The sequence below is a fragment of the Heterodontus francisci genome, chromosome 36 (genome assembly GCF_036365525.1).
Source record: "Heterodontus francisci isolate sHetFra1 chromosome 36, sHetFra1.hap1, whole genome shotgun sequence".
NCBI lineage: Eukaryota > Metazoa > Chordata > Chondrichthyes > Heterodontiformes > Heterodontidae > Heterodontus > Heterodontus francisci.
Genome location: NC_090406.1, coordinates 33,550,382 through 33,567,656, shown reverse-complemented (window position 1 = coordinate 33,567,656; position 17,275 = coordinate 33,550,382). Strand labels below are relative to the sequence as shown.

The 17,275-nt window shown below is 45.9% G+C and overlaps 1 protein-coding gene across 3 annotated transcripts in view; it reads right to left on the bottom strand.

Annotated features, from left to right (window-relative positions):
* Positions 1–17,275, bottom strand: part of malt2 (MALT paracaspase 2) — a 54,199-nt gene that overhangs the window by 30,190 nt on the left and 6,734 nt on the right. For 2 of the 3 annotated variants that reach the window (XM_068016483.1, XM_068016485.1), the window contains 5 exons: positions 16,286–16,443; positions 14,285–14,429; positions 12,178–12,359; positions 1,530–1,626; positions 202–249 (listed from right to left, as the gene is read on the bottom strand). In XM_068016483.1, coding sequence (XP_067872584.1) covers positions 202–249; positions 1,530–1,626; positions 12,178–12,359; positions 14,285–14,429; positions 16,286–16,443 — 630 coding nt within the window. The remainder of the gene's footprint in view (positions 1–201; positions 250–1,529; positions 1,627–12,177; positions 12,360–14,284; positions 14,430–16,285; positions 16,444–17,275) is intronic. The other variant, XM_068016484.1, reaches the window with a different exon arrangement.

Sequence of the window (17,275 nt, the reverse complement as noted above, 5' to 3'; positions counted from 1 at the left end):
GGTTGAAGGGCTGGAGCAGGAAACAGAGAGTGGGAGGGGTGAGGCCTTACGGGGATTTATACATGAGGGTAAAACATTTAATTTGAGGCCCTGAGAGACTGTGAGCCAATGTAGGTCAGCGAGCATGGAGGTTTAGGGTAATTGGCACTTGATGTGAGATAGAGGCATTGAGTTTTGCAAAAGCCATTCTGAAAACATTACCTTTATCAGTGCCCACAAGGAATGCCTCATTGAAGGAAGTATTGGGTCCTTAAAGGAAAGAGAAGAAATATGAACATGTGACAGCAGTAACCGTGACAACAGTGCAGCTTTGTTAAAATAAAAGATCCCAGGGTCAATTCCCCAGTCTGTGCTTTTTTTTAAATTTCTCATGATGCAGGCAACACTAGCAAAGTCACTTACCACCCTGGTTGATCTAAGGAGTGACGATAGTGTTTATCACTGAACTTGACAGCAATTGTTTACAATGTAAGTGATTTGCTAGGCCACAGTAGAGGGCATTAATAGTCAATGATATGGTGATCAGACTGGGTACAGGTGGCAGGCTCCCTTTTCTGATGGGCATTACTGAAGAGGTTGGGATTTTTACAACAATCGTGAACACTGGTAAAAGCCCACAAATATCAACATTTGCATTGAATTGAATTTCACAACTTGCCATGAGAGGAATTGAGCTCCCAAGCTCTGGGTTGCAAATCTCTTCACATAACCACTTTTTAAATTTGTTCATGGGATTTGAGCATCGCTGGCAAGGCCAGCATTTGTTTCCCTTCTCTAATTGCCCTTGGGAAGGTGGTGGTTAGTCATGTTCTTGAACCACGACAGTTCATGTAGTGCAGGTACACCACAGGGAGTTTCAGGTTTTTGACCCAATGACAGTGAAGGAACGGCGATATAGTTCCAATTCAGGATGGTGTGTGGCTTGGAGGGGAACTTGCAGGTGGTGATGTTCCCATGCATCTGCTGCCCTTGTCCTTCTAGATGGTAGAGGTTGCGGGTTTGGAAGGTGCTGTTGAAGGAGACACAATGAGTTGCTGCAGTGCATCTTGTAGATGGTACACACTGCTGCCACTGAGCGTCGGTGGTGGAGGGAGTGAATGTTTAAGGTGGTGGATTGGGGTGCCAATCAAGTGGGCTGCTTTGTCCTGGAGGCTGCTGAGCTTCTTGAGTGTTGCTGGAGCTGCACCCATCCAGGCAAGTGGAGAGTATTCCATCACACTAGGCTACCATAACTTACAGTTAGCTAATCATAGCCAGGTCAGCAGTAGGGATGCTGCAATTAGCCTCAACACCCCTAGGGCTGTGTTAAGTGACCCCTGCCATGTTTGTTCATGTCAGGTGAGGATAAGATGGGCCTCAACAGGAAGGCCTGGTCAAATAGCCGACTGCCACTCACTGGAGAGGTTACAGGTGGTAGATAGCAGTTATGAAACCGTACCTCAGTATGAGTCAGCATCTTTAAGGAGAAGAGGGGAGCAAACTGAGAAGACAATTTTTTCCAGAAGGACAGTTAATTGTATTGAACTTACCAATCTCCACAGCAATGACCTTGCTCCAGACCTCATGATAAAGATTGAACACGTGACAGCAGTAGTTCCCACGGTCAGCAGTTGTGACTCCATTAATCTGGGTTCAAAATTGATAACAGGGAAATAAGTACACCTCTACCTGTTTATTTATTGAGGTCACCATTTGGTCATGCTCTTTCAGGCAGTCAGTTGGATGTAACCGTGGAGAACCAGTTGAGTTAAATCTACAAGTTTTCCCTTGACTCCTTTCCCTGTAAAGTATGGCCTGTGTCTGCTCACAGTCCATTGACAGGGAGTTAGTCTGATGATGCAGCTTACAATATCAAAGAGGTCTCCAACAGCAAGTTACTACTTGCCTTGGTGCCTCAGCAGTAAATGGATACAGAAGCCTCACATCCCTGGAAGATCCTCAGTTCTGAGTTCAAGTCAGTTGATCTCACCCCAGTAGGGAGGGGGAGAGGAAGGGATGCTGCATTTGGCCTCAGTGCCCCTAGGTCTGGGAGATGGAAGTCAGTCTGGGACCATGTTGTCCAGGGATCCTTGCTGGAATTGCATACATGTGGGCATTGGGTAAGGAGAGGACTGGGACTTGGCAGCAATGCTCTTCATGCTTCATCATCCTACTGACACTTTCAAGAATGACCATTCATAAAGTAAGGGAGGACTGCCACAGCTCAGGGGTCTCTCTCTCGCCTCTGAATTAGAAGGTCATGGGTTCCAGAGAATTGAGCACATAATCTAGGCTGGCACTTCAGTGCAGTACTGATGGAATGGTGCACGGTCAGAGGTGTCATCTTTCAGAAGAGGCATTTAAACGAAGGCCATCTGTACCCTGTCAGGTCAACATAAAATATTCCAGGGCAATATTTGAGGAAAAGCAGGAGAGTTCTCCTAGTATTCTCACCAATATTTATCCAACACCTTAATCAGATGAACTGGTCTTTTGGTTTGTGGGATCTTGCCGTGCACTAATTAGCTGCCGCGTTTGCTACATTTCAAAAGTACTTCATATGGTTGTAAAGTGCTTTTGGCTATCTTAGGGTAGTGAAAGGTGCTAGATAAATGCAAGTTCTTTCTTTATTTCAAGGGTGAGCTGCTAGTGCCTGAGGAATTCACCCTACCCTCAGCATCTTTGGAGAGGAGGGGAGAGATAGAGGGAAAAATAACAAAACAAATTAGACCCACTGAATCTCTTGAGCAGAAAAATTAGTGTTTGCTTGTCAGGTGATCGAGTGTTGCAGCCAGGAGATGTTACCCTGCAACTGATATCTGCTGGACCTGAGCTGAAAATGCTTGATGCTGGCAGTGAGACAAAAGCAAGACTACCCAGCACTGCCATTCTCCACCTTGAGGAACACAAAGCCCCTAGACCTCAATGACGGTGTCTTCCGTTATTTATCATACCCCAGCTTCAATGCCTTCAGTTTATACATCCAGGCACTGTCAGACTTTGGGACACTCAGCAGAGCCTCTCCCTGTTTTTATGTGTAAAGGACACATCAATGATGTGACCACATGAATTGTGAAGTCTAGGCTTTTAGTTGACTAAAAACAAATTTACATTTCAAGCACAATTGAAGGCAATCAAAACCAAGTTCTTCAAAATCTGTTCTTGCTTCCAAAATACAGAGTGTGATCGCAGAGGATCATAAACAGAATAAAGATTGCAAAGTTGAGAATAATGTAATTTGGCCTATTGAAGCACATCCCTATTGCACTTCATTCCCAATGAAACACATGTAGGTCATACAGTAATCCATTCATTGAAGTCCATCGTTCTTATACAATAACTCTCAAGTCAAAGCCCATCCTTCTAGTACAGGAGTTGGCAAACTTTTTGGCCTGAGGGCCACATTTGGGTATGGAAATTGTATGGTGGGCCATAAATGCACAAGAAACGAACAATTCATATTCAAACAAGGACAACGCCATTTTGTTTTGTGTTAAAATAATAAAAGCAAAATACTGCAGATGCTGTAAATCTGAAATAAAAACAGAAAGTGCTGGAATTAAATTCTGATCTTTTATCAGAACTGAAACGTTAACTCTGTTTCTCTCTCCACAGATGCTGCCAGACCTGCTGAGTATTTCCAGCACTTTCCGTGTTAAAATAATAATGTTGAACAATGCACTGTTTGAAAATTGCATCATTGAGTTGTTTGTTGATTTTACCACACAACTGTATTGCTTCTGTCAGCACCTAAATGTTATCATATCTAAAACCTTTCTGCACTACATAAAAGTTTGGTTGTTTTCCCATTTATTGATGGTTTCTTTACATTTAAATCTGCAATTAGCTTTGTCGAATCATCAGTAATTCTCGATTCCAGGAGCTACCATCACAAAGAAAACTTCCTGCCTCCAACAGCCCTGCCCCACATCACAAATATCCTTAACAATTACAAAACAAAAGTGTTCAAAGAAAACTAAAACAAAAATTCTAGTTTTGTAATGCCCGAAATTAACTTGCTAAGGTTTGCTGACAGCAGCACCTGGGAGAGTTGGCAACTCAACTCCAAAAGTTAGCAGCAGTTTCCTGCAAAGAAAAAGACATGGACAACGGCTTCTGCTGAAAATAAACTAAACCACATAGAATGATAATAATGATTTGTAGCAGACAGAATAATGTGAGTGAGGGAAATCTCTGACAAACTTGTTGTTTAACAGCACGCTCACATCTTTCCACTCACATCCGCACAGGCGTTTTCCACCCAAATCTACTTCACTCTCCATCATTCCCCTCAGAATTTAATTTCATTATGAATTTCATCCTCAAAATAAAACATTTTCTCCTCAGGGAGCATCCGAGGTGCTGCCGTCACGAAAATCCTGCCAAAATCCCAACAGCCATTTGCAGCTCCGCCAGAGGATAAGGCCCAGCAGCACAAGGCTCACTTGGAGTTGTAGTTCACAATGTCCAGCTCCCCAATGGCAGAGGTGAATGTGATGGACTACAACTCCCGAGGTATAACGCAATGCAGCTCGAGGACAGGATGGACAGCTCCCTCTGGCCAGATATGGCCCGCAGGCCATAGTTTTCCCAGCCCTGTTCTAGTACCTTAACTCTCCGATCATCGCTCAGCCTTTTGTATGTTAGCTCTCCCACCCCAACATCGAATTGTAGTTTGAAGAATCTTAGTGCTTCTATCTCTATTTCTCTGCTTGGCTGATTATTCCGAACATTCCACACTCTTTGAGCAAACAAGCTTTTCCTGATTGATTACTGAAAATAATTTTTCTCGCATTTTAGTTTGTGTCCTACTTCCCTGGGTTGCTCAGAATATTCTGGGTTTACCTATCACTACCACTTGATGTTATACACTGCTTGATGCGACCTGCATCTTAGAGTCATAGAGTTATACAGCACAGAAACAGGCCCTTCGGCCCATTGTGTCTATGCCGGCAATGAAGCACCTACCTATTCTAATCCCATTTTCCAGTACTTGGCCCGTAGCCTTGTATGTTATGGCATTTCAAGTGCTCATCTAAATACTTCTTAAATGTTGTGAAGGTTCCTGCCTCTACCATCCCTTCAGGCAGTGTGTTCCAGATTCCAACCACCCTCTGGGTGAATTTATTTTTCCTCAAATCCCCTCTAAACCTCCTGCATCTTACCTTAAATCTATGCCCCCTGGTTATTGACCCCTCCACCAAGGGAAAAAGTTTCTTCCTATCTAACCTATCAATGCCCCTCACAATTTTGTATACCTCAATCACATCTCCCCTCAGCCTTCTCTGCTCTAAGGAAAACAACCACAGCCTATTCAGTCTCTCTTCATAACTGAAATGCTCCAGCCCAGGCAACATCCTGGTGAATCTCCTTTGCACCCTCTCCAGTGCAATCACATCCTTCCTATAGTGTGGTGACCAGAACTGTACACAGTACTCCAGCTGTGGCCTAACTAGTGTTTTATACAGCTCCATCATAACCTCCCTGCTCTTATATTCTATGCCTCTGCTAATAAAGGCAAATATCCCATATGCTTTCCTGACCACCTTATCTACCCTGTGCTGCTGCCTTCAGTAATCTATGGACAAGTACACCAAGATCCCTCTGATCCTCTGTACTTCCTAGGGTCCTACCATCCATTGCATATTCCCTTGCCTTGTTAGTCCTCCCAAAATGCATCACCTCACACTTCTCGGGATTAAATTCCAATTGCCACTGCTCTGCCCATCTTACCAGCCCATCGATATCATCCTGTAATCTAAGGCTTTCCTCCTCACTATTTATGACACCACTAATTTTTGTGTCATCTATGAACTTACTGATCATACCTCCTATATTCACGTCTAAATCATTAATGTATACTACAAACAGCAAGGGTCCCATCACCGATCTCTGCGGTACACCACTGGTCACAGGCTTCCACTCGAAAAACAACCCTCGACCATTACCCTCTGCCTCCTGCCACTAAGCCAATTTTGAATCCAATTTGCCAAATTTCCCTGGATCCCATGGGCTCTTACCTTCTTAACCAATTTTCCATGCGGGACCTTATCAAAAGCCTTACTGAAGTCCATATAGACTACATCAACTGCTTTACCCTCATCTACACATTTCGTCACCTCCTCAAAAAGTTCAATCAAGTTAGTCAGACATGATCTCCCCTTGACAAAGCTATGCTGACTATCCCTAATTAATCCCTGCCTCTCCAAGTGGAGATTAATCCTGCCCTTCAGAATTTTTTTCCAATATTTTCCCAACCACCGATGTTAGACTCACTGGCCTGTAATTACCTGGCTTATCTCTGCTACCCTTCTTAAATAATGGTACCACATTCGTTGTCCTCCAGTCCTCTGGCACCTCTCCTGTGGCCAGAGAGGATTTGAAAATTTGTGTCAGAGGCCTGCTATCTCCTCCCTTGCCTCACATAACAGCCTGGGATATATCTCATCTGGGCCTGGGGATTTATCCACTTTTAAGCCCGCTAAAACAGCTAATACTTCCTCCCTTTCAATGCTAATTTGTTAAAGGATATCTTAACCCCCCTCCCTGATCTCTACACCTACATCGTCCTTCTCCATAGTGAACACAGATGAAAAGTAATCATTTAAAACCTCACCTATGTCCTCCGGCTCCACACACAGATTGCCACTTTGGTCCCTAATGGTCCCCACTCTTTCCCTGGTTATCCTCTTGCCCTTAATATACTTATAAAACACCTTAGGATTTTCCTTTATCTTGCCCGCTAGTGTTTTTTCATGTCCCCACTTCACTCTCCTAATTACTTTTTTAAGTACCCCCTACATTTTCTATACCTTTCTAGTGCCTCCACTGTTTTCAGCACTCTGAAGCTGCCATAAGCTTCCTTTTTTTTTACTGATCCAATCCTCTATATCCCTTGACATCCAGGGTTCCCTGGACTTGTTAGTCCTACCCTTCACCTTAACGGGTACATGTTGGCTCTGAACTCTCACTATTTCCTCTTTGAATGACTCTCACTGATCTGATGTTGACTTTCCTACAAGTAGCTGCTCCCAGTCCACTTTGGCCAGATCCCGTTTTATCATCTTAAAATCGGCCTTCCTGCAATTCAGTACCTTTATTTTCGGTCCATGTTTGTCCTTTTCCATAACTACCTTAAATCTTACAGTTATGGTCACTATCCCCGAAATACTCCCCCCACTGACATTTCTACCACTTGTCCGGCTTCATTCCCTAGGATTAGGTCCAGTACTGCCCCTTCTCTTGTAGGACTTTCTACGTACTGGCTCAAAAAGCTCTCCTGTATGCATTTTAAGTATTCTACCCCCTTTCAGCCTTTTGCACTAAGGCTATCCCAGTTGATATTGGGGAAGTTGAAATCCCCTACTATTATTCCACTATTATTTTTACACCTCTCTGAGATTTGCCTACATATCTGCTCCTCTATCTCTCCCTGACTGTTTGGCGGCCTGTGATTGCCCCCTTTTTGTTTTTAAGTTCTACCCATATGGCCTCATTTGAGGAACCTACTAAGATATTATCCCTCCTTACTGCAGTAATTGACTCCTTGATCAACAGTGCAATGCCACCACCTCTTTTACCCCCTCCCCTGTCATGCCTGAAGATTCTATACCCTGGAATACTGAGATGCCAGTCCTGCCCCTCCCTCAACCATGTCTCTGTGATAGCAATAATATCATAATCCCATGTGCTAATCATCACCCTCAATTCATCTGCCTTACTAGGAAGACTCCTTGCATTAAAATAGATGCAATCCAGCCTTGTATTTTTCACTTGTGTCTTCACAGGTCAATATTTGCTCTGCCTTCCAGACTGACTCAGTTTCTCTTCTATATTTGACTGTGCATCACCCCCTACTGTACCTCCACTCTGTATCCATCTCATCCCCCTGCCAAATTAGTTTAAACCCCCCCCCCACAAAAGCACTAGCAAATCTCCCAGCAAGGATATTGGTCCCGTTCCAGCTCAGGTGCAAAACGTCGAACTTGTACAGATCCCACCTTTGCCAGAAACAGACCCAGTGATCCAGCAAACTAAAGCCTTCCCTCCTGCACCACCTCCTCAGCCACGCATTCATCTGCTCTATCCTCCTATTCCTATACTCACTAGCACGTGGCACCAGGAGTAATCAAGAGATTACAACCTTTGAGGTCCTGCTTTTTAATCTGCTACCTAGCTCCCTAAATTATTTTTGCAGGACTTCATCCCTCTTTCTATCTATGTCATTGGTACCAATGTGTACCACAACCTCTGACTGTTCACCTTCTCCCTTCAGAATGTCCTGCAGCCGCTCCGAGACATCCTTGACCCTAGCACCAGGGAGGCAACATATCATCCTGGAGCCACAGAAAAGCCTGTCTGTTCGCCTTACGATTAAATCCCCTATCAGTATGGCTCTCCCATTCTTTTTCACCCCCTCCTTAGCAGCAGAGCCAACTGAGGTGCCACGAACTTGGCTGTTGCTGCTTTCCCCTGGGAGGCCATCCCCCCCAACAGTATCCAAAGTGGTATATCTGTTTGAGAGAGGGATGGCCACAGGGGACTCCTGCACTACCTGCCTGCGCCTACTACTCCTCCTGGTGATCACCCATCCCTTTTCTGCCTCTGCAGCCATTACCTGTGGTGTGACCACCTTGCTAAACATGCTATCCACGATGTCCTCAGCATCACGGATGCTCCACAGTGAGCCCATCCGCAGCTCCAGCTGCGCAATGTGGTCAGCTAGTAGCTGCAGCTGGACACACTTCCTGCACACATGGTCGCCAGGGACACTGGAAATGTCCGATTGCCCACATAGCACAGGAGGAGCACACCATAGGGCTGAGCTCTCCTGCCGTGACTTATCCTTAAATTAAGCTCCTTAGTTACTCCCTTTAATTTAGAGTACTAATTACGATAGGTACCTTTTTGTACTGCAAACACCACCTACTACAATTTAAATTCCCTACCTTTACTTCGGCGATTGAAAGTAGTAAAAAAAAGGGTAGAAATACCTGTTTCTACTCACCAATCAGCTGCCTCCCCTTGCAAAGTGTCACTTTCTGAACTGTGACGTCAGTCCTGAAACTCTCTCGCTGTCCCTGTGAGAGTGTGTGAGAGTACGCCTCTTTTAAACTGCTGGAACTCCCGCTCACCTGTCTCCTCGCAGGTCCGCTGGGTCTCGCTCTGGGTAGGTTGGGCTGATCCATTATATTGAGGGAATGAGTTCATTGAATCTAATGGTCGTTCCCTGTTCTTAAATGTGCTTGCATAATTAGTGTAATTTTGGTGTATGACTCCTCAAAAAAACATTTGACCCCTTCGTCCTTGCAAACTACCAGCCCATCTTCAACCTCCCTTACCGCTCAAAAGTCTTCAAACGATCGGTCGCCTCCCAAATCCATTCCCGTTTTTCCCTGTACACTATGTTTAAATTGCTCCACTCATGTTTCCAACCCTACCATTGTACTCTTAACAGGGTAAGAACTGACATTCTATGTGACTGTGACAATCGTAAACTATCCTCCTCATCCTTCTTGACCTGTCTGCAGCCTTTGACATGGCTGACCATAGCATCCCCCTCCAACACCCCTCCACCATCCCCCTCCAACACCCCTCCACCATCCAACATCTCTCCACCATCCCCCTCCAACACCCCTCCACCATCCAACACCCCTCCACCATCCAACACCTCTCCACCATCCCCCTCCAACACCCCTCCACCATCCAACACCCCTCCACCATCCCCCTCCAACACCCCTCCACCATCCAACACCTCTCCACCATCCCCCTCCAACACCCCTCCACCATCCCCCTCCAACATCTCTCCACCATCCCCCTCCAACACCTCTCCACCATCACCCTCCAACACCCCTCCACCATCCCCCTCCAACACCTCTCCACCATCCCCCTCCAACACCTCTCCACCATCACCCTCCAACACCTCTCCACCATCCCCCTCCAACACCTCTCCACCATCCCCCTCTAACACCTCTCCACCATCCCCCTCTAACACCTCTCCACCATCCCCCTCCAACACCTCTCCACCATCACCCTCCAACACCTCTCCACCATCCCCCTCCAACACCTCTCCACCATCCCTCTCCAACACCTCTCCACCATCCCCCTCCAACACCTCTCCACCATCCCCCTCTAACACCTCTCCACCAACCCCCTCCAACACCTCTCCACCATCCCCCTCCAACACCTCTCCACCATCCCCCTCCAACACCTCTCCACCATCCCCCTCCAACACCTCTCCACCATCCAACACCTCTCCACCATCCCCCTCCAACACCTCTCCACCATCCCCCTCTAACACCTCTCCACCAACCCCCTCCAACACCTCTTCACCATCCCCCTCTAACACCTCTCCACCAACCCCCTCCAACACCTCTCCACCATCCCCCTCCAACACCTCTCCACCATCCCCCTCTAACACCTCTCCACCAACCCCCTCCAACACCTCTCCACCATCCCCCTCCAACACCTCTCCACCATCCAACACCTCTCCACCATCCCCCTCCAACACCTCTCCACCATCCCCCTCCAACACCTCTCCACCATCCCCCTCCAACATCTCTCCACCATCCCCCTCCAACACCTCTCCACCATCCTCCTCCAACACCTCTCCACCATCCTCCTCCAACACCTCTCCACCATTCCTCTCCAAAACCTCTCCACCATCCCCCTCCAACACCTCTCCACCATCCTCCTCCAACAGCTCTCCACCATCCTCCTCCAACACCTCTCCACCATCCTCCTCCAACACCTCTCCACCATCCCCCTCCAACACCTCTCCACCATCCTCCTCCAACACCTCTCCACCATCCTCCTCCAACACCTCTCCACCATCGTCCAACTGAGTGGGACTACACTCATCTGTCTATCCAGTCGTAGCAAGAGAATCACCTGCAAAGGCTTCTCTTCCCATTCCTGCACAGTTATCTCTGGTGTTCCCCAAGAATCTATCCTTGACCCCATCCTTCTTCTCATCTACATGCTGCCCCTCGGCGACATCATCTGAAAACACCACGCCAGTTTTCACATGTATGCTGACGACACCCAGCTCTGCCTCATCACCACCTCTCTCGATCCTTCCACTGTCTCTAATCTGTCACACTGCTTGTCCGACATCCAGCACTGGATGAGCAGAAATTTCCTCCAACTAAATATTGGGAAGACTAAAGCCATTGTCTTCGGTCCTGCTACAAACTCCATTCCCTAGCCAACAGCTCCATCTCTCTCCCTGCCAACTGTCTGAGACTGAACCAGACTGTTCGCAACCTTGGTGTCATATTTGACCCCCGAGATGAGCATCCAACCACATATCCGAGTCATCACCAAGATCACCTATTTCCACCTCCGTAATGTCACCTGACTGCATCCCTGTCTCAGCTCCACTGCTACTGAAACCCTCATCCATGCCTTTGTTACCTCTAGACTTGACTATTCCACTCCTGGCTGGCCTCCCATTTTTTACCCTTTGTAAACTTGAGGTTATCCAAAACTCTGCTGCCTGTGTCCTAACTTGCACCAAGTCTCGTTCACCCATCACTCCTGTCCTCAATGACCTACTTTACTTCTGGTTGAGCAATACCTTGATTTTAAAATTCTCATCCTTGTTTTCAAATTTCTCTCTGGCCTCGCTCCACCCTATCTCTGTAACCTCCTCCAGCCCTACATTCTTCTGGAGATATCTGCAATTCTCCAATTCTGGCCTCTTTAGCATCCCTGACTTTAATCACTCCACCACTGGCAACCGGGTTTTCAGCTGCTAAGGTCCTAAGCTCTGGGATTTGCTCCCTAGACTTTTCCGCCTCTCTATCTCACTTTCCTCCTTTAAAACACACCTTAAAACCTATCTATCTGACCAAGCTTTTGGTCATCTGCCTTAATATCTCCTTATATGGCTCGGTATCAAATCTTGTTTGATAACACTCCAGTGAAGTGCCTTGGGACTATTCTACAATTTACTATGTTAAAGGTGCTATATAAATACAAGCTGTTGTTGTTTCATCATGAGTGAATGAGTTGAATAATTGCTCAGTCCAGGCAGTCATTTCCATGTACCAGCCAGCAGTGTAAGTATTAACAAACACACTTGCAGTGTGACAGCAGGAGGGTTGATTACTTCTAACATTTGAGAAAGACCTGACCTTTATTTGAGTCAAACATGCAAGATATAGTCAATCACTCAAGCCAAAAATGGTCACAAACCTTCAGATATGGTTTGTTTGCTTCAGGCAACAGCTGGTTGTTTCGAAACCACTGGTATTGTGGCAGAGGATCACCCACAGCGTAACAAGGGAGTACCAGGGCATCACCTTCCTTGAGGGTCAATGAGCTGGGATGTACCACGATGTGCACTCTGTTCAAAGACAGGCAAATCCCACCCGCTGCTGGAAAAACAAAACAAATATTCCATTATAAAGGGGAATGACACATCAACTGCGCTCAATCTCAGCTGAATCGGACATCATCAGAGCAGGGCAACCCTGCTGGGATAGTGGGGAGAAGCAGCACTCATTGTGCTACTGAGCCATACATGTTAGAAGACCCTAGGTTTGATCCTTGGTCAGAGCTGTGATAGTTGAGTTATCCCAAGTATATGATAGTGGGAGGAGCTGGAGGTGCGACAATTGGTCTCAATGTTGCTGAGTGAGGTGAAAATCAGTCAGCCTGCTCCTGATCAATGTCAAAAGTGCCCTGTTAGAAAGAGCCCTGTGGACATCAGTTGTGAAAGGTGCGGTTGCTGGCTTGGTCTAGGCTCTGGCGGGGGTTGTGGGGGGCGTGGGGGGTGCGGAGGTTGGGTAGTATCTGGGCAGGGTGCGGGCTCTGGCAGTCCCTGTGTTCTCCTCCAATACCTAGCTAAACTGAGCAATCTACATGAGTTAGCAGGACTTTCAATCAAGTCAGAAACTCAAAAATACACCTTCCAGGGATGGTGATCAGCATCAGGAACTCTGATCCACTTTGATCTCCCTAGTCCCAGGTGCTGCAGCCAATTGTAGCAGCTAACAGAGGTGAGCTAACTCAGCAATTATCTGTTCTTGGTGCTTACTCACAAGGGCGTGGGTGAAATCAGAACCTCACTGAGGGATCACAGGCACCCCATCAGCATGATGCAGTATTATGCAGAATGGCTGAGAGTGTGGCCCTTGACAAACCGGTGAGTGACACTGATCTAACACTTCCCCAATCTCATTCAACTTAAACAGATATGCTTTCTAAGATTTATAAAGTGAGAGATATGGATGGACAAAGGCAGCTTAGAAACAAGCATTTGAAGCCTCATTTATAACACACATCAGGCAGCCATGCTGTGTGTGTAGAAAGGAGTGGTGTTTCGAGGTTAAACCAGTAGGTAGCAACTCTGATGGAAAATGATCGCACCAAGATACAGGATATGGAAAAGAGGAAGGAACCAGTAGAGCTAAAAATATTGAGCAGCTATCACAGGTTCTGCAATCAATTTGTACTTCTTAAAGTGACATTGACCCTCGAACAGAGATCAACTAACTCAGGCAAGAGTGGGGATCAAATCTCGGACCCTCCATGCACCATACCAGGTGAAGCATTTACCCAAAAAGGAGGAGCTTTCTCTGTATGTTTACAAATCACAGGGGGGAAATTTCCACTAGTTTTGTACTCAGATTCCAGCGCAATCCAGGCAGATTCAGACCAACCCATGCAGAAGACTGGGAAATGATAAACATGGGTGAGTTACACCTAAAATCATCCATGCTTGTGTTTACCGCAATCTTTTACTTCAGTTCAAGATTCAAATTTGCCCGAATCAGGCCCCATCCACAAAAGTGGCCATGCCTGGGCAAAATTAGAAGATTTCACCAATTGTGCCAGTTTGGGAAGGCTCTTCAAATTGTGCTCATTTTCTTAGGCACACGGACAATGGGAGCCACATTTTTAAAGGTTTCCTATCAAAAGACAGTTAATTTACAAAGAAACTGACCAGTGCTCACCAATGAAACTAGCAAATCGTTCAATTTAGTTTTTAAATTCATTTTCAGTGGTTGTACATCAGATTACGCACAGGCAGAGGATTCAAAACCCTGGTTAAAAATGCTGTATATAGGAAACTGCACAGGTTTCTACTCTTAAATACATTGAAGAATATTTTCTAATGGAAAAAAAAATTATGTTCTATTACACTGTCCAATTGCTCTTTGAAGATTTTGCTTTTGTGATTGTGGAAATGAACATTAGAGGAAACTTGAAGCATAACTTAACCAGAGCAATTTCAAGTGCACTTTTGCTGCTACTTCCCAATTGTGGAAAGTCTACTTCCACAAGATTTTTGACTTGCCTGTTGTTGGGCTGCTGGCAACCCGGAGTCGGACCCATTTGGAATACAAATAGTGCGTTCCACAGTGAACCCTACAGACATACCAGTCACCATCACTATGATCAACGCAGTTAAAGAGAAGCTCTGAGGAGTTTCCACCCTTGACCTAGACAAAACAAATGAAGTTCGTAGTGAGATTTTATGGGGTGACAACCCCCTTTAACAAACAATTAATATGGTAGTAGAGTACAAGCAGGAAAAGGCATGAGAAATGGTCTTTTGCTGATCAATCCTATTGCTCCCACAACTCACACTCAATCTACCCTATTTCAGACCTTACCCCACCCATTCAAACCTCCTTGCCACCCCGCCCCACAACTCACACACAATATCCTTTATTGCACCCACAGCCCATGCATAATCAACAATAACTTGTATTTATATAGCACCTATAACATAATAAAGCATCCTAAGATGCTTCTCAGGGGCAATAAAACAGGCAATGACACCAAGCCTCATTGGAGACATTAGGGCAGATGACCAAAAGCTTGATCAAAGCAGTAAATTTTAAGAAGCATTTTAAAGAAGGAAAGTGAGGTGGAGAGATTTAGGGAGGGAATTCCAGAGCTTAGGGCCCAGGCAGCTGAAGGCATGGCCACCAATGGTGGAGCGATGAAAATTGGGGATGTTCAAGAGGCCCAAATTAGAAGACTGTAGCTACCTGGGAAGATTGTGGGGCTAGAGGACAGTAGAGTGATAGGCACAGGTGAGGGCATAGAGGGACTGAGGCATCGAGGCATTGCTTAACCGGGAGTCAATATAGGTCAGCAAGAACCGGGGTGATGTGGTGAATGGGACTTGGTGCGAGTTAGGAGGGCAGCAGAGTTTTGGATGACCTCCAGTTTACGGATGCGGGCCTAGAATGTGGGAGGCTGATCAGGAGTGCGCTGGAATAGTCACGTCTAGAGGTAACAAAGGCGTGGATAAGGGTTTCAGCAGCAGATGAGCTGAAACAGGGGCAGAGTTGGATGCTGTTATGGAAGTAGAAACAGGCAGTCTTAGTAATAGCACGGCTATGTGGTTGGAAGCTCATCTTGGGGTCAAATATGACACCAAGGTTGCAAACAATCTGGTTCAGTCTCAGTTATCAGGGAGAGGGATGGAATCAGTGGCTAGCGAGTGGAGTTGGTGGCAGGGATCGAAGACAATGGCTTTGGTCTTCCCAATATTTAATTGGAGGAAATTTCTTCTCATCCAGTAATGGATGTCGGACATGCAGTAATGGAGGTCGGACATGCAGTCTGAAGATTTAGAGACACTGCAGGGGTCAAGATAAGTGGTGCTGAGGTAGAGCTGGGTGCTGAAATTGTGTTTTCGAATAACGTCATCGAGGGGCAGCATGTAGATGAGAAATAGGAGCGGGCAAAGGATAGATCCTTGGGGAAAACCAGAGGTAACAGTGCAGGAGCAGCAAGAGATGCCATTGCAAGTGATTCTCTGTCCACGATTAGTTAGATAAGAATGGAACCGGGAAAGTGCAGTCCCACCAGCTGGACAACAGTGGAGAGAAGTTAGAGGAGGATGATGTAATCAGCTTTGTCAAAGGCTGCAGAGAGGTTGAGAGGACAAGGACAGATAATTTACTTTTGTCATAGTCACATCGGATGTCAGTTGTTGCTTTGATAAGAGCCATTTTCGTAATGTAGCAGGGTTGAAAACATGATTGGAGGGATTCAAACATGGACCACCTTACCAATGGCCTTTATTCCACATACATCACATTGGGCCAATACCTTTCTACAGGCTTGTACAAATATCTCACAGCAACGCTCATCAGAGATCAACTACAGCTGTTCCTTTGCAAGTCCAGAATTTTGGTTATCTCACCTATACCACTATAATGGGGTGTATTAAAGGCTCAGTATTTCTTGCATATTCCAGACAATGTAAAATTCTTATTTTGAGTAACTGTCGTCTGAATGTCTACAATGATAAGAGAATGGCTGAAGTCACCACTTTTACCTCATGCTTTCCTCGGAACCACTGATAGCCAAGACCTGGAGGCCCCATGGCTTGACAGCAGAGAGAGACCCTGTCTCCGACAGTAGCATCTTGTTTTTTGGGCTGCACGATGATTCGGATAATATCCGGGGTTGTGGGAAAGGCAGACGTCACCAACCCTAACAATGCAAGACTGGAGATATCAATAAGCAGTCCTCACCTTAATAATATATTCCCTACTTCAATGAGATCCCTCTTAAGCACCTTCTTTCCAACAAACCTCACGTTTTTAGCACCATTAAACTCTATTCTGAATAACCCACAAATACTGCCTCTGCTCCTCTGGCTGGCAGATAATTACAAACATTTCTTACTCTTTGCCCTCAAATCTGCATCAAAATGTTCGTTTTTACATTTTTGAGATGTGGGCATGATGGCAAGACTGCATTTCTTGACTATCCCTAGTTGCCCAGAGAGGATGGTGGTGGCCTGCCTTCTTGAATCACTCTAGCAGTTTTGGTACAACTGAGTGGTTTCCTAGGTCACTTCGCAGGTCAGTTAAGAGTCAACCATGTTGATGTGGGCCTACAGTTACATATAGGCCAGACCAGGTAAGGACGGCAGGTTTCCTAAAGGACATTAGTGAACCAGTTGCAGTTTTGCAACAATCCAACAATTTCAAAGCCACTTTTCCAGACTTGAAAAAAAAGATTCAAATTCTCAAACTGCCATGGTGGGATTTAAACTCTTCATTATCTGGATTATTAGCCCAGGCCCCTGGATTGTTAGTCCAATAACATAACAACTACACTACCATACCCATATAGATGAAGGGCAAGGTTAGGACAGATGCCCCAGAGAGTGGTCAGCAGATGGAATGTATTATCAGGAAGGGTGACTGACACCAAAATTCCAGTCATTTAAGAAAGAGTTAGATGCTTTAATGGTAAGACAGTGTCATGCAGGCCCCCACCTGCCAAGCATGAGGCATATTAATTTCGCGACATGGAC